The sequence below is a fragment of the Ciconia boyciana genome, chromosome 2, assembly GCF_034638445.1.
Source record: "Ciconia boyciana chromosome 2, ASM3463844v1, whole genome shotgun sequence".
Taxonomy (NCBI): Eukaryota; Metazoa; Chordata; class Aves; order Ciconiiformes; family Ciconiidae; genus Ciconia; species Ciconia boyciana.
The window spans coordinates 142,661,545-142,677,688 of NC_132935.1; the positions used below are offsets into that span (position 1 = coordinate 142,661,545).

A 16,144-nucleotide genomic window follows, 5' to 3' on the forward strand; every position below is an offset into this window, starting at 1 on the left:
CAAGAAACCAGCAGAAATCTTTTCCTATGCCTCAATGCATGTGGTTTTATTAGACTATTTTTTGCCTTGTGTCAGCACTGCAGTACAGACTAGAGCAATGCTTATCAAGATCTTTAATTACAGTCTTTATGAAAATTCTGACTTTTCTTATGAGAAGTTACAGACCCTCTTTGCTTTGTAGACCAAAGGCTGAAAGTAAAGTCTTTGGTGTCATTGCATTGTCATTGTATACAATACTTTTAGAATTGCTTTGGCATGTCTGTGGAGTTGCACCAGGGAAAAATTTTTCATGGAGACTTGCTTAGGAAATGTTTATATCTCAGTTTTTACTGAGTAGCACAGACATGAAACACAGTGTCTATAAAATAAAGTACTCAATGTTTCTGACACCAATATCCAGTTCAGATAGACAGAATATTCAGTGAAGGTGAAACTCAGCATGAAACAACAACATGAGCTGAGTACATTCCTTTGGACAAGAGAAAAGAGCCTAAAGTTGGTGAAAGGTGAAATCTAATTTGTTCAGCTACATATAAGCATGAGAGCCTTTCGGCCAGAAGATTGGTGGTGCAAGTCCTTCTAAACTATAAGCAGATGGTAACTTTTTCAGGATTTGTGAGGTTTTACATTGCAACCTTATGTCATGGTCTGTATTTTTATTTCTGTATTATTACACAACCACAGAATGGTTGAGGTTGGAAGGGACCTCTGGAGATCATCTCGTCCAACCCCCCGTGCTCAAGCAGGGCCACCTAGAAATGGTTACCCAGGACCATGTCCAGATGGCTTTTGAATATCTCCAAGGTGGGAGGGTCCACAACCTCTTTGGGCAACCTGTGCCGGTGCTCGGTCACCCTCACAGTAAAAAAGTGTCTCCTTATGTTCAGAGGGAACCTCCTGTGCTTCCACTTGTGCCCGTTGCCTCTTGTCCTGTCACTGGGCACAACTGAAAAGAGCCTGGCTCCGTCTTCTTTGCACCCTCCCTTCACGTATTTATATATATTAAGAAGATCCCCCCTGAGCCTTCTTTTCTCTAGGCTAAACACTCCCAGCTCTCTCGGCCTCTCCTCATATGTCAGATGCTCCAGTCCCTTAATCACCTTCGTGGCCCTTTGTTGGACTCTCTCCAGTATGTCCATGTCTCTCTTGTACTGGGGAACTCAGAACTGGACCCAGCACTCCAGGTGTGGCCTCACCAGTTCTGAGCAGAGGGAAGGATCACCTCCCTTGACTGCTGGCAACGCTGTTCGTCACGCAGCCCAGGAGTTATATGCATATTTGTGTTGGACTGCCACATAAAAAGGTAGATAGATTTATCCTGTGAAAATAGTCACAATGCAGACTCATAGCTAATATCCATTTAATTGTGCAGCTGCACATTTTGTACCTCAGGAACTAAGGTACATGCTTATTGACTCAGTAGGAGTTTATTTTATCAGGACAGGGTAGTAATATGGTGCCTCCAACTCATCTTCATATCTGTAGGCTAAGGGCATTCTGGCCCTACATTAGACATGAAAGGGGTTTTCCTCCATTCAGTGGGCACCATTCCAGAGGCAGTGGACAATGGTCTAGCTCCAAAGCCTGGAGAAGGAGTGGTCAAACAAGATGGACACCTGCAGATTCCCTGTAACATTTCCTTCCTCCCCTCTCCCTAAAAAATCAAAGAAGCAACAACCAACAAAAATAGGAAATTATGGGGACACAACAACATCTGAGACTTCTTGAGCAAATAGGGAAATTAAATGTCTTAGGTGCACTGTAAGTCTTTTCGTCCCGTCTTCTTCCCTACTCAAGTATGTGTTTTGTAACAACAGTGGTGTTGGAGCCCTCAGAGCATGGATTTTGTAGCAAGTGAAGTCAGGGAAGGTTGAGAGGATCAAGGAACCACACAAAAGGCAAACGTATCCCCATGGATAGCCCTTTCCTCCATTGTAATATCCCTCTTTCCTGAGACACATGTACACACAGATTTTTGGAGTTCTTTGAAGTCACAGGACAGACTCACATCTTCTGCCACAGGAGACAAACGCAGCTCCTTGCCTTTCCCAAGGAAAAAAGAAGGGATTCTACAAAATCAGACTCTCAGAGTTTAACCAGTTTTACACAGATTATCATCACAGAGAGGAGCACATATCCCCAAGTAAGGACTTCTGGACTGAGCTTGTATAAATAAACCTCAGGGAGTGAGTGGGTGAGTGAGTCAAGTGAAAGATACCAGGAACAAAGGTGAAATTCTACATTTCTGTGGCTGCTGAGTATGCTCCCAGTTCAGTGGTACTGGGAGAGCTGATGTCCACCTTTAAAAATAGAATTAAAAAAACAATTGGCTTGAGGTGAAAGTTTTTATGTACTGGACTTGCAGTGCTGGCAAGTCATTACTAAAGAGTGACTAGTGCCAAAATGTGAGATGAGATCTTCATACGGCTGCTGATTAAGTGCATATACTTCCCCAATCATCCGTCCAATATTCCAATTGAACCTCCAGCCAAAATTCATGAGGCAAATTTCATTACATTAGTGGTGCCTAACCTGGAGTTGGCATTCTGTTGTAGTCATGATGGTGGGATGGATAGGAGGCTGAAAGATGAATTAATAACACTTCATTATGATGAAATATCAAAGTATGTTGGAAGGTCACCTTGTGTTGTATAATTATATATTCAAAAGAATTTAAATTCTTGCTTCAGCCCTTTGTGAATCTGAGACAGCAGCAATGATGGGAAAAACCTCCCTTAAAAATCCCAAGAATCATACTTGTTTTGGCATGACACTGCCTAAGGTGATTTGCGAACAAGGCTGACTTTGCCAAGCTTTCATATTAATGCAAGGTTCAGCATACATTTTAAAACATTAAATCAGCTTTCCATTTGCATGGATAGGATTATTTGATTGTGTAGATTTTGTTAGTTTAAAGGGCCCCCTTCTTTGGCTGGAGCCAAAATTGAATACTCAAAGTAACCGTATGTTAATAATTTTAAGCAGTCATTCAAAAAAATGTCTAAGGTTGTCATATTGTCTGATTTTGGGAGATATGGAGTGTGCCTGCTGCCACAAACAATACTAGGATTGTAGCTACTGACTATTTTGAAAATCAGGCTGAAAACTTACAGCAGGAGTAGATGCTCCTGTCTGAGTGAAGTTAAGCTTTGTTTTTTTGTAGAAGCCAGTATTGCTGGATACCTTAAAGCTTAAAAAAATACAGAAACCTCTAAGTATGAGTTGGTTGAAATGGTCTCATCAAAGAGGTTGCAGTTAGTAAATATCATATATATCTGGGAAGCAGCGCATACCATTATTTACGATTTATTCAGAATCAAAATAAATAAAGCCCTTTATGGACAAGTAACAGGCTACCACATTTTACCCCATCAGTTTCAATCTGATGTCGTATGGTTTCAAATCGGACTTGATGAAATTGTTCTCTCAATGCCCCTGTGCAAAGCAGTTTGCAGTGTAAGTTGATATGACATGACCTGAATGGCAGCAAACATGAAGGAGACAAAATGCACGTTGAGTTCATCACAGATGGTCAGCATGTCTTCCAGTTATTGCTCTGCTCTTTTTCTTGGTGGCATAGATTTCTGTAGAGATTATTATGTCTAACTGAAAAATGTCACAGTGCCCTGGGTCTGCTTACTGTATTTCGTGTGGACCCACAAGATAGGCAGTGACATGGAGCTCTATTGTCTATGTGAGAGTGTGAAGACACAAAGCGCCATTTTTCAGAATTAACTCATGGTTAGCAAAAGGAGATCCAGATCCTACACCTGCTCCTGCATATGGGCAATGAGAGGGGAAGGACTATAGCTGAGTACTCCTTGTTCTCCCAGTGTAGATGGGAGAGGTCTTCTCCTATGAAGAGCAACAGTGAAATGATGTCTTTGGCTATCACTGCTGTTAAGGACCTGTATCAGACAGAAGAAAAGGAGTATGCAGACAGAGGCAGGAGGACTGACGTTTCTCCGTAACCAAAGGCTGCCAGTGAAGACATGGGAATACGCATTGTTTGTCAAGTCACTAGGTCTCAGTGGAACAGTTTTGGAAACTGTAACCGTACATCTCCAGCATGCACTGTACTCCAAGAGCTGTGCTCCAGAGAGAGGGGCAGCCTGGCTATCAGTCGACCCAAGTTAGTATCTCAGTTTGCAGTGTCTCTGAATTGCGTTTCTTGGAGTAATCTACCATTTGTTGAACCAAAATGGTACGCAGCATCTGGGGTCTGATCTTCACAGATGCCCTCGTTCTTGGCTGGATCCTTAATCATCTGTCAGTAATCTGTTGGAATGTCTTGGGAGTTTAAACATAGAATTGCACTGTTGATCACACCTTACTGAATTCAACACAAAGATGGCAATACAGCCATACAGCCATAGAAATCTGAGTTTCATATTTTACTCAGGCACTATGGGATGATAGTATTTTATAAATGATGAGTGAAAATATTTTAAATTGCACTTTGAAAAGAAAAAGTGTGTACCACTCTCTGAAAGTATTTTTAGTCACTGTTTTTTCTGAAAGCCTTTGGACATTCAGCCTATTAATTTGTTTCTTTCCTGAACATATCTTTATTTATGCAGCAGAAGTATTCCTCTCCTTCAAGGTAAATTCTGTACCGTTTCACAACCCATTCTTTACAGACCTTCATAAATCCATTGTCATTTATTTGACCCCTTAAACCTAGGAGCACATTTCCAATATACAATATACAAGAAATTTGATTTTGAATTTATATCCATAATAATTCATCTCTAATTTTATTATGTTTTAATGAATTGCATGACATTCACTCCATTTTTGTCTCTCTAAACAGCTATTTAAGTATGTTCTTTATAGTGAAAACTATTTTGTTAATGATATAATTCATAGGATAATATTAGTTGAGAGAGAGAAAGTTATTTCATTCATGTTAAAGGACGCAATTAAATTTTCAAAAGTAGCATATTCAAAGATATGTCTCATCTGTCCCCTTTTTTATCAGTTTTAGTCAAAACTTGAAAGGTACACTCACAGACTGGATAAACCATGGAGACAGAAGAAGTGAGGTCTCAAAAAAAATAACATGTTTTCACCCTACGTTGGCAGCTGTCAATGACAAATATAAATCGACATTAATTAAAGCAAGTCACATCCTAAAAATATTTCTTTATTCTTTCAGACCACTCTTCCGTGGAAATTCAGATGTCGATCAGCTAGGAAAAATTTTTGAGTAAGTAATAACTAGTTGCATTATGTCAATATCTGTTTAACATTGAAACACTGTGAGGTTTCTCTGCATGTTTTTTGCAATAGTGTGACTAGAACAAAGTATTCCTAGAACATATTTCCTATTGCTACTGTATGCCACATGATATTTCCGTGTATTCTGTGTCAGAGTGGGAGGAGGAAGCAACATGGAATATAGTTCTGCAGAACTAACAGCCATCATCAGGAAATTATGCGAGACTTCTGTTTCGGGCTTTTAAAATCTCTTAAACATATTGTGCATGTACCATTCGTGCATCTTCCTAAACAGTTAGATCCAAGAGATTCTCTTCACGTAAACAAATGCAGAGGTTTTATTTTTCAGTAATTTCTTTGTGTATTTTGGAAAACAACATTAGAATACTCTAAAATTGTTATTAAACTGAAATATCTAAGACAATTATCAACAGCTTCTTTGCAGAAGAGACTTCTGTATATAAGAAAATATTTTCTCTTTTAAAATATACTGTGTAGCCTGTTAAAATGATTAACAGTCCATATTTCGGTCAGGAAGGTAACTGTGAGAACAGAAGGAATATCAGCATTTTAACATGTGCTTTGTTGGAGATGAACTAATTGGCTTTATTTTAAAACCACTTTACAATTCTAGGAGTTTGTGTTTTTCTTCTTCAGATATATCAAATATGTTGAGGAGGTGGGGAGGCTCTAAATTCTCTGAGGTAGAATAATTCTCTTCCAAAATATGCTCTTAGTTAAAAAGCAAAAAATTAAGTTATGGATATTACCAATATGATAATTAAGTAGGATTATATCACTTTTTTCTTGTAAAAGCTCTTCAGAGCAAGGTATGTTTCTGAATTTATAAGAACCATGTAAATTTAAGATCTGATGTAGGTATCATGTAGTTAGGAAATCAAAGCCACATAGGGCTGGTCCCACTCCAGAGAATGAATGCCCATTTGCCTCTGCACCTCTGTCTTCCCTTTTCGTACAGAGGGGCTGCAGGGGTCCAGGGAACTGGATGAAATAAGAAGTAGATAGGAGAGAGAGTGAGAGAGAAGGCTGAAATATTACTCTCTTGAAGATATTCCAAAGAGAAGATAGTAAAATTTCTAAGGAGAAGAGCTTAAACAGAACAAATAATGAACGTCTCTGTTTAACCATTTTTCCACTTCTCAAATCATAACAGATCTGTTTCTAAGCATTTTCATTATTTAATATGAGGTTCCTAAATTGCAGGTCTTGATTTCACATAGTTGACTTCCCTTTCCTGCATACCATACCAGTGTATGTGACTCACTTGCGTGGTTAATTTGTCATGCGCTGAATAGCTCTTCCTGCTCAATCCAGAAAAATCAGTCCTTAAAGTTTACTTTTTCTTCTTCTGCCAAAGCTACTCCTTTAGTCCTACAATATTCTGCTTTATTAAATGAAGACAGTTTTGATACATACAACATATTTTATAATTAAAAAAGACATAGCTGTGATTTTTTTTAAGGATTTGGATTCATTTATGACATTTAAGGGGAAAAAATCAAAATGAACTGGGCTAGGATTAAATGCATAGCTGCTAGTGGCAGCCTCCGACGGGGATCTTTCCATCCCTAGGGGCCGAGATTACCTGTGCAGAAAAGAATTCATCAAGAAGAGAAAATGCTGTGCTAATATTAGAAGAAATTCCTTATTAGACATCTACTTAAAGAGAAAGTTTGGTTTTGCTTCTTTTGTGCAGTTCTCCTTAAATAGTTCAAAAGCTTCTTCCTTGGGTTCGGGGTGGGGGGGGATATGCTAAATAGTGTTTATTTTGTGTTTTCACAGCTGGAGAACCCCCTACGGTTAGGCATAGCTCTTCTTGTAGGAGGATTGTTTCTTTCTACAGTAGTGACTCATTCTTCAGACTAATTTGGACAGAAAGTAGTTTCGGGATTTTCGTGCAATCTGGACTGATGCATTCTTTCAGATAATGGGGCTGTGGTCTACCTTTGCTTTACATGTGCGTTCTGATTTGCGTCAGGTAACATTCCACCGCGTTTGAGGGTAAATCCCTCGGAGGTGGCCCAAAACAATTTCCTGCTTTTCCAGGATACCATCAGCGTGTGGGATATCCTCATAGATTTCAGGCTAAACGCTGCAATGGTTTGAGCAGACTTGTCTCCCATTGTGATCAATGGGATTGGAAAGTACTCGGCGTTTCTCAAGACCAGGCCTGAACCTTTGGCAGGAGGTGAAACTCATCCAAGATACTCCCAAACTTAGTCACTGAAATGGTAGTGCTACCAGACCAGAGTGAGGGCATCTACTCAGACATTCATTAGAGTTATTGAGTTTTGAGTACTACATGAGTGTGTAACTAAAAATGTCTCTCCTTTCCACTCTTGGTCTTGTCCACCCTACCTGTCTGACAGGCTGCCTCCTTGTTTCTTTTTGTTAGTTTTGCCTGTGCCTGTGCTTATTCAGCCCTGTTCATGCTCTCTCACGCAAACATTAAAAAAACTGAGACTAAGCAAACATATTTGAATGGCAGGTTAAACTTCATTGTTATTTAAAATACTTAACTCCTCCATCCTCCTACAGTGCTATTTGTATTATATTTAATACATGTCCAGATCCTCGAAGAGCTAATCACATGGCTTTAACCACCGTGGCCAAGGGAGTTGCCCCATACCCTCACCGTACCTGTGGTGATAAAAGTCAAATTCAATTTTTCATACAGATTTAACTTATCATTTCCCAAGAGCTGTAATATCTTCAGATGCAGTAAAATTAAATTGTCCTGAGATGTTAATTGCTTTGCCCTTCTAGCCATGCTGTTGTTTTGAGGACATATTAATTTTTGGAGGTAATTTAGGTGAGCCAAATTACAAAATCTAAAATCCATGTAGATAGATGTGCAGTAATTCCACTCAGTTCACTGAGGTAACCTATGATTTACGTCGAAGTGTTTGGCCCAAGGCTTCACCCAGTCTTACGACCAACCTCAGTAAGAAGAAAGGTCAATGCTGCTCCCTAGTGGCATTGGGCTTAGTGCAGCCCCAAGTACTCAGTGACCTTTTTTCATGCTCCTTCTTGTCTTACCCTGTCAGCATTTCCATTAAAAATTTCCATTTTACAGGCTGTAAAAATTGATTTTCCCTGAAAACCTGACAAGTAATGTATGATCTTTTCCAGAATTTCCATCAGAAACTGGCATTTCAACCCCACAAATATTAGTATCAGACTAAAACACGAAATGTATGAGACATGATCCACCATTGGAGGTTTACCTACTATTTTACTTATTTGGGTTTTAAACCTTAGCACGATTATTTAATAAGTATAAATATCTTCTAGAATTTAAAGAATAAAGAAATTAATTATAAAAAGAGATTAAAATATTCTATTAAAGGGCACAGAAAAACTAAAATACAATTGAAAGTAAAAACATAAAGACACTCAAGTCCTATGCCACTTCTGAATTGAGACTTTAAAACCTGTATTGTGAAGCAAATAAATTGTTTAAGTTTGGGCAAAAATTACTGGACATAGCTTTGAAGCATTATGAAACATCCCTTTTATTGCCTTACCCTCATCTTGACCCACACTCTTCTCTCAGTCCCTATTCTTGTGAATAAAGATCCTTGCATGCAATTCCCCTTTGAAACTTACTGCTTTTAATCATCCTGGAGCAACATATGTTGCACCATCCGGTCAAGAGCTGAGCAACTTCTTCCAAAGCACTCAGCCCTTTTTCAACAAAAAGACTCAGAAAATTGAGACCTAGGCCAGAAAATTGTGCTGGCCACAGAATTATTTCTACCAAGAACACTGAGGACCTACACTCATCAGCCTCTATTCACAGAGATCAGTGCAGTACTGTACAATTAATCTCATTTGAACAAAAAGACTTATAAAGTAAACTGCCACTCAGTATAATCAATATACAGGGGAGACTGCATAAATGTTCAGACCTAACATTATGTTTTTGCTTTCACAGTGTAATTGGACTCCCAGAAGAAGAGGACTGGCCTAATGATGTTGCCCTTCCAAGAAATGCTTTCACTTCCAGACCCGCACAACCTATTGAAAAATTTGTACCAGATATTGATGAACTGGGCAAAGACTTGCTTCTTGTGAGTTTCTATTTGTTGTTCTCCAAGCCGCATGACTCATAGTTCCCACTGTGCATGCAACATGCCAAAAACATTTATGTTTCCATTTAATGGAGTTATTAAAGAAAAGCTCAAAAGTAGGTAGACAAATTCATGTAAATCTGTGAAACATCAGCACAAAGGCACCACCTTTGGCTCAAAAGGTGTCAGAGCTGAGAATAGTTAGAGACTAGGAAACTGTGTCAGGGAAGTACCTGTTTGACCTGTCTTTAGATCTTTAGATCCTCATTACTGACCACTGTTGTGCCACTGCTTCAGCCATTCTTATAGTATAAGCCTGACGTGAGTACAAAAACTGATCTACCATTTTCATGGTATAGTGGACCCAGTATAAAGCAGAAAATAGGCTGTAGGGGCAGATTACATCTGCATGCCTCCTATTGAATGCTGAAAACTTGAGATTTGGAATTCACCAATGGTTGCCTCTTACAAATGGCAGGATTGAACAGAAGTAAACAAATTGTGCTGGTACAACTGGTAACATTGAACTCAATTAAATTATTTCCGTCATTTTTATAGAGATGTTATAAACCCCAGCCCTGAAGTTCAGTCTTGGAATGGAATATAGGGAATGGCCTTGCCTCAGTTTGCCTTTTACCGTGCTTGTTGAAATCTAGCTAAATTTGTTCTCTGGAAGCCTTTAAAATATCTTGGTTCACATGGGCTTGGTAGAGTGGGCTCAGTGCAACTCTTGAAAGACTTGCTGCATCCCTTCAGGAACTGCTATCTCTGGCCAGCGTTATCTCTACAGAACAGCAGATCGTCCTCCACTGTCCTTATGACCGCAGCTCCCAGCTGCGATAAGCTGGACTACATCTGGACACTTGAAATGACAAGGGAGAAACACATCTGTTGTGCTTGCAGGCAGCCTGGAAATGGAAGCTAGACGTGGGACAAGAATTAGATTCTGGGAACAACAAGGAATAAAATATGGCAGAGAGCTCAGTGAGTGTGGGGCATGATGGGATGGAGGAAGAAGACAAAAATCTATGCCTAGAAGGTGAGGTGGGAAGGGAAGCTGTTCCTGTTAGGCAAAGAGATGAGAACTGGAAGCCACAGATGAAAGGGGAGAGTAGGACTGGAAGACACTGAATTAAGTTTCGGAAGTTAAATGATAGAAATTCTGATACAAGAAAAGAAAGTAGGAGTAGAAAGTGGTTAGACAAGGATAGTAGGAAGAATACTATTTGGAGGTCAGTGAAGGAAAAGAGAACAAGGTATAAAATGCAAGGCTATGGGAGAGATTTCAGTGCTGGCTGGACAAAGGCTGGGATGATAAGGACCTCGAAGGAACGCAAGCAAAGTACAACTAGGAAGAAGAGGGAGAAACTGAACACAAAACATTTGCGTACAAAGGCTATAAAGTCAAAGACCCAACACTTATAGAAATGCTGAGCCTAGGAATGAACATATACCTTATGATGCTCTCCATGTTTATATAGCCACAAAAGAACACTGAGGGGATTCAAAAGTTGTTCATGAATAGTTGCTCCCTGCAGTCTGTGAGACAGATGTCCTGTGCATGTGAATTCAAGAAAACCTCAATTCTGGGATTTCCTAAACTATGAATACTTGAATTTTCTGACTTGTTATTTTCTATTAGCTTTGGGGATGCCTTATTCATATATTATGACCCCACTGCTTGTTTTAACATGGATGCTCATCTTATCGTGCAGCATCTACCAAGACCCTGTTGTGTCTCTCATACTGATCATAAATTGAAAGTGGCATGCATTAATGTATATATGCAATGTTAGCACTGTTAACTGTACATTTTAGTTAAAACCAACTTCTTTTCATACTTACAGAAATGCTTAGCGTTCAATCCAGCCAAGAGAATATCTGCCTATGTTGCCCTCTCTCACCCATATTTCCATGATCTGGAGAAGTGCAAGGAGAATCTGGACTCTCACATGTCATCCAGCCAAAACTCCAGTGAGGTGAATGCATCATAATGCTGACTGAAGATGAACCATAAATGAACAAGACGTATAGCTGACAAGGCCACTGTCCCATACAAACCACATAGGTGTTCTAGCGAAGATCATTATTTGGAGGTTTTATGCACTTATCTTTTATCTTGGGATTGTGATGTGCTTATCCAAGGAAATCAATCTAGTTTACTTTCATCAGAGCAACGCAAGGGCCAGGGCTTTGACCTGCTCCATTGCAGCTTTATGTTTGTTTTGGTTTTGTTTTGTTTATCTACCTGGGAAAAATCCAGACGAAGAGAAGCTGCTGACGGGTTTTGCTGCCATTTTATCCTTTTAACATTGAATGCTGCCAGTGTGGAGTAGGATGATCAAGTCACTGCCAAAACATGATGCAATCTCTCTCTCTAGCTGCTGAAGCATGATTTGGTACTTTTTTTATTATTATGTGATCTCTTACAGTGATATTTAAAGAATGGCATTGAAATATCAGATCTCTGCAACCTGCAGTTAACTGATACATGCATTAATACATCCAGCTACTGTTCATTCATAGCCTATGTGCAGGTGCTTCCCCACTTGAAAACTGAAATGGATTATTTTATCATTTAATTGCTCTATCAAAATAACAGTGATGATGGTGATCATTACAAATGTCTCAACTTTTAGTTTTTTCCTACACAAACGAGTTATTATCTAGCTACGTTTGTGTGCATGTTGCAAAAAACAAGTGTTTTAAAAAACTTCTAGAGTCCTGTTCTTAAAGACTCTTTCAGTTTCCAAATGGTTGGTTTGTGTTGAAATCCAGGCACATTCTGGCCCATCATCTAACCCATCATTCCCCCCTGGAAACAGCTGCAAGCACATTTTCTTTATCTCATTCCAAATTTTCTGATATGCAGCTCAAAGACATGAGCAGAGCCAATGAAAATCAATACAGATTTTCGCCTTCAACCTGTTCTGATTATCAGCCAAAAAGGCAAATAGAAAAAATATTTCCAGTTCAGAAGCAGAGAATCCTTCACCTGTAATAAGCACAGATATGTATTTGTGCTGAATTGTATGCTGTATACTGCGGTGCCTTACCTGCAACAGCCCCCCATGCATCACAAGTGCATGAACATTACTGTCTCAAAATCCCTCAGACGTCATTTATTAAGCAGACTTGTTTTCTATGCAGAAATGCATGAGCTTCTCTCCTAAACCACCATGTGGGTATACTGGCACATGCTTCTCCACTAGGGTTAATGTGCCATTATTGAATGTCAAAATAACTAAGCAATTCACATGCCTTTATAGCACAGTTATTTTAAATATTACATTAAATTTTTATATTTAGTATTTTTACCTTAACTAAAATATATTTTCAGTATTTTAAAAAGAAGCTTTTATTTTTTTAATACTGTACTGGGAAAAAAGAGATATTTTAAATCCATAAAAGCTGTTCCCTAGCACAACTTTAGTGCATTTACCTGGACATGACTTGGGGGAAAATATTGGTCCAACGAGTTAGCCCTTACCATAAAACCATAAACATACACTATTGCAGTATAACTGATGGTAAGTGAGGCAGCTAGCTTTGCTTACTCCTCTGATAGTTCCTTAGGCTTCTCTCTTCCTCATCTCTATTTCATCTTGTCTAGCTAGTGAGCCAGCATTATATCCTCATTCACAGCATGCTTGGCAGAAGCAGGTCCTCAGCAGTGAGTTGAGCAATATAATTTTTCCAGCTGTGGCACAGGAACTTGTAGCCATCTCCCTGGCAGTTTTCTCAGTCCTGCGATAGACTGGCTGTTGTGGCGAACTTCACTGTTAACTCTGTTTCGGGTATCTGCACTGTCTGGGACAGGTCCATTGCTAGGATAGTGAGTGGATCTTACCTGTCTCTTGGATAAAGCTTTTTGTTACTGTTAGACACATATGTATGCGACGTATGGTTAAATTAGGTCTGGTTTAAATAAGCCAGATTTTAAAGGGACCACTTGCATGCATGCATGCAGTGGCCTGTGCTTTTCTTCATGCCCAGAATGATGCCTATGCAAAACCTACTAGCATGAACAGGCACGTTGCAAATTAGGCCTGGCAAGAGCATGCATGAGGCATCTGCACACAGAGATACTACAGATGCGTAACACAAGAATTTTGGAAGCTCTACGGGCAGCAAGCTGAAGGCCAGGGAGCGGTCACGGCAGCTAACCCCCTAATCTTGGCCTTGCCTCTGTCATTCTCTCTGTTCCTACATCCCACGGGAACTGCAAACCCACTGCACTGGTGTTGTCCCAGCACTATTCCTCCATGGGTCAATGGACCTGAGTGTGAATAGGTTTTAACATTCATAGAAAAGGACGGGCCAGAGTGAAATTTTTGCTAACCATTTTTTAAACACTAATTAGAACAACAAACAGCCAAAATTCAGGAGAATCTTGCAACAGTAAGAAATAGAAAAGTTTTCTACACAGTTTAGCACTTTTAGAAACATTCCACATTTTACCTAGTGCCAAGCTATCACACATACTTTATCAGGGCATTCAGCTGGTGTGGCTTTCCAGCAGCTGTCAGGGAATTCTCCCAGAGCTCTCCAACAAGTAACACAGAGTAAAAAAGTAGGGGAGGAGAGAGTATTTTCAAATTAGGCTCAAAACTCTCAGATAGAGATGTGCATCTGTTTTGTGTTAGAAGAGCTTGTTGTATGAAGCTTAGCAAAGCAAAGGCTAGAAGAGAATATGATTGCTGAATGTAGGTACATTATTAGGGTAAAACAAAACGGAGGGAAGAGAACACTTCAAGCCAAAGGTCAGTGTTGGCCCCAAAACTAATCAGAATACAGAAATCACAAGGAAATGAACTACTGGAGCAGTATTTCCCAATCAGTAGTATCAGAAGAAGAGCTCAGAGAGCAGCAGAGAAAAGCAGGGGCTGGCTTGTGGAATCAGAAGCAGAGCTTCTGCAACATGGTGCTGTATGTTTTCTAATATAGGATCAGGTTATAAATGGGGGCATTCAGGAGAAGAGCTTCAGAAGGGCTGCATTAATGGTCACGCTCTGGAACATCCTTCCAGTGGGAATGGCAGGAACAAAAAAAGAAATCTAAGTTCTGTCTTAGCAGGGTTAGGGAAAAGATTTATCTAATGGGGTCCTTGTGGTAGCAAGGGCCTAGATTCAAAGGACCAACAACTTTTCAAATTACCTCCTTTTCAAAATCTCTTTAGGAAGAAATTCCAGTTGACATGCCATAGGCTTACTCTTATTCCAGTCTTCCCTGCCAAACTGTGGGGCTTCACTTACAGTAGTAAACTGAGAAAGCCTGTTCTCTGGCTGGGCAAAGTGCTGGCACTGGCTAAAATCATGCCAGGTATCATGCTCATAATTAGACAGTGCAGACAGCTGTGGGACTGTGCTCAAGCGCATGCCCTTGCTCTTTTTATTTTACTGGTATAGCTCTAGTATTTGAGTACCTTTACTCATTACTGCCGTATGTGTAGGACGTAGGAATTGTCTATCTGAAAAAGAAAGTGCTCCTTGACATGCATGTTCCACACTGTGAAGAAAACTCTTCGTACACCTTTTAAATAAGACTTCGGAGTGCAATTCTTCTTAGCAATAACTATGCCTGTATGTGTTCTACAGGAGCGGTTCAACAGCAGCTAAAAACCACTGAATAACAAAAAATATATTAAAAATAGGTATAGATGTTTAGCTCCTAGAGCACCCACAACCAGGCACTGTGCTCTTCTCAGCAGAGAACAGGGTGTTCTAAGTAATGGAAGGAGCAATTTCTATCTCCCACCAACCTTTTTTTTATCACTACTACATAATTCTGCAGGAAAAACAGACCCAATAGCCAAGGAAAAAAAAATCACCAAAGCCAGCTAGTGAAGTGCTAATTGCTGAACCATAGCAATACATCTGGAGCAGCCCTTTTCTCTCTTCACCCTGTCTCCACGCTCACTCTAGCTCTCAGTTCTTGTCCTTCAGCTCCCTTATGGAAACAGTTTTCAGTAATGCTCACAGGTGCTATTTCCAACAAGATTCTTCCAAATTTTCAATAGCTACACAGTGTCAGTGTCCCCTACATCCTTATTACCAAGTGTTGCTTCTTTTAGTCCAACAGCCCAGAACTGATGATTAAAAAAGAATCTCTTTGTGCACCTCCTTGCTTGCCCTTAGTTTTGCATACACCTCTGTTGCCTTCTGTGTGCCAAGTAAAATTCTAAAAATAGGGTTTGTGCATATTTCTGTGTAGGCTGTGTCCACACTCCACATTTTTTTCAGCCTGTTAGTCCACAATGGTAAATGTTAGAGTATCTTTCTCTGTTGTTTCTGTCCTAAAACACAGCAAAAAATGAGGACGTCATGTTTGCAAAATATTGAAATTTGGTGCTATGTGTACAGAGCCTTTTACATGAAAGGAATCAGTAAGTTGTAGCATTTGAGCATCTTCTGCGTGGGGGACGGTATCCAGCATCGTAACTCTTATGTGGTTTTTACACTCGATGGTTGTTTTGGTGAATAAGAAGAAAATACTGTGCCATGCTACTTTTCACAGGTTCACTCACTGTCTTTGAGAAGCATGTTTTATTATACATATAATTCTCTCTGCTGTTAGGTATTAGGCCAACTTTAATATGGAAAATAAAGAGAAAACATGCTGTTTTAGTCTTTTAGCCAACAAACTTGGAGCACTTATCTGACTCACAACTGAAAACACATCAGTTGTCAAATATGAATATGAATCATAAACCACCCAGTTTGGTTTAAAAGGCCATGTAAATTAATTATGTTCCATGTATAAGACACAGTTGGATAATGAGGAAGTTTATTCTAAGAACTCTGTTTTATAGAACCACTTTGCTAGTATTT

The 16,144-nt window shown here is 39.6% G+C and overlaps 1 protein-coding gene across 5 annotated transcripts in view; it reads left to right on the forward strand.

The window, feature by feature from the left end:
* CDK6 (cyclin dependent kinase 6) overlaps positions 1–16,144 on the forward strand; it is a 143,111-nt gene that overhangs the window by 118,320 nt on the left and 8,647 nt on the right. For 4 of the 5 annotated variants that reach the window (XM_072854266.1, XM_072854264.1, XM_072854262.1 and 1 more), the window contains 3 exons: positions 5,159–5,209; positions 9,179–9,314; positions 11,162–11,293. In XM_072854266.1, coding sequence (XP_072710367.1) covers positions 5,159–5,209; positions 9,179–9,314; positions 11,162–11,293 — 319 coding nt within the window. Of the gene's footprint in view, positions 1–5,158; positions 5,210–9,178; positions 9,315–11,161; positions 11,695–16,144 lie in introns of those variants that run through there. The other variant, XM_072854267.1, reaches the window with a different exon arrangement.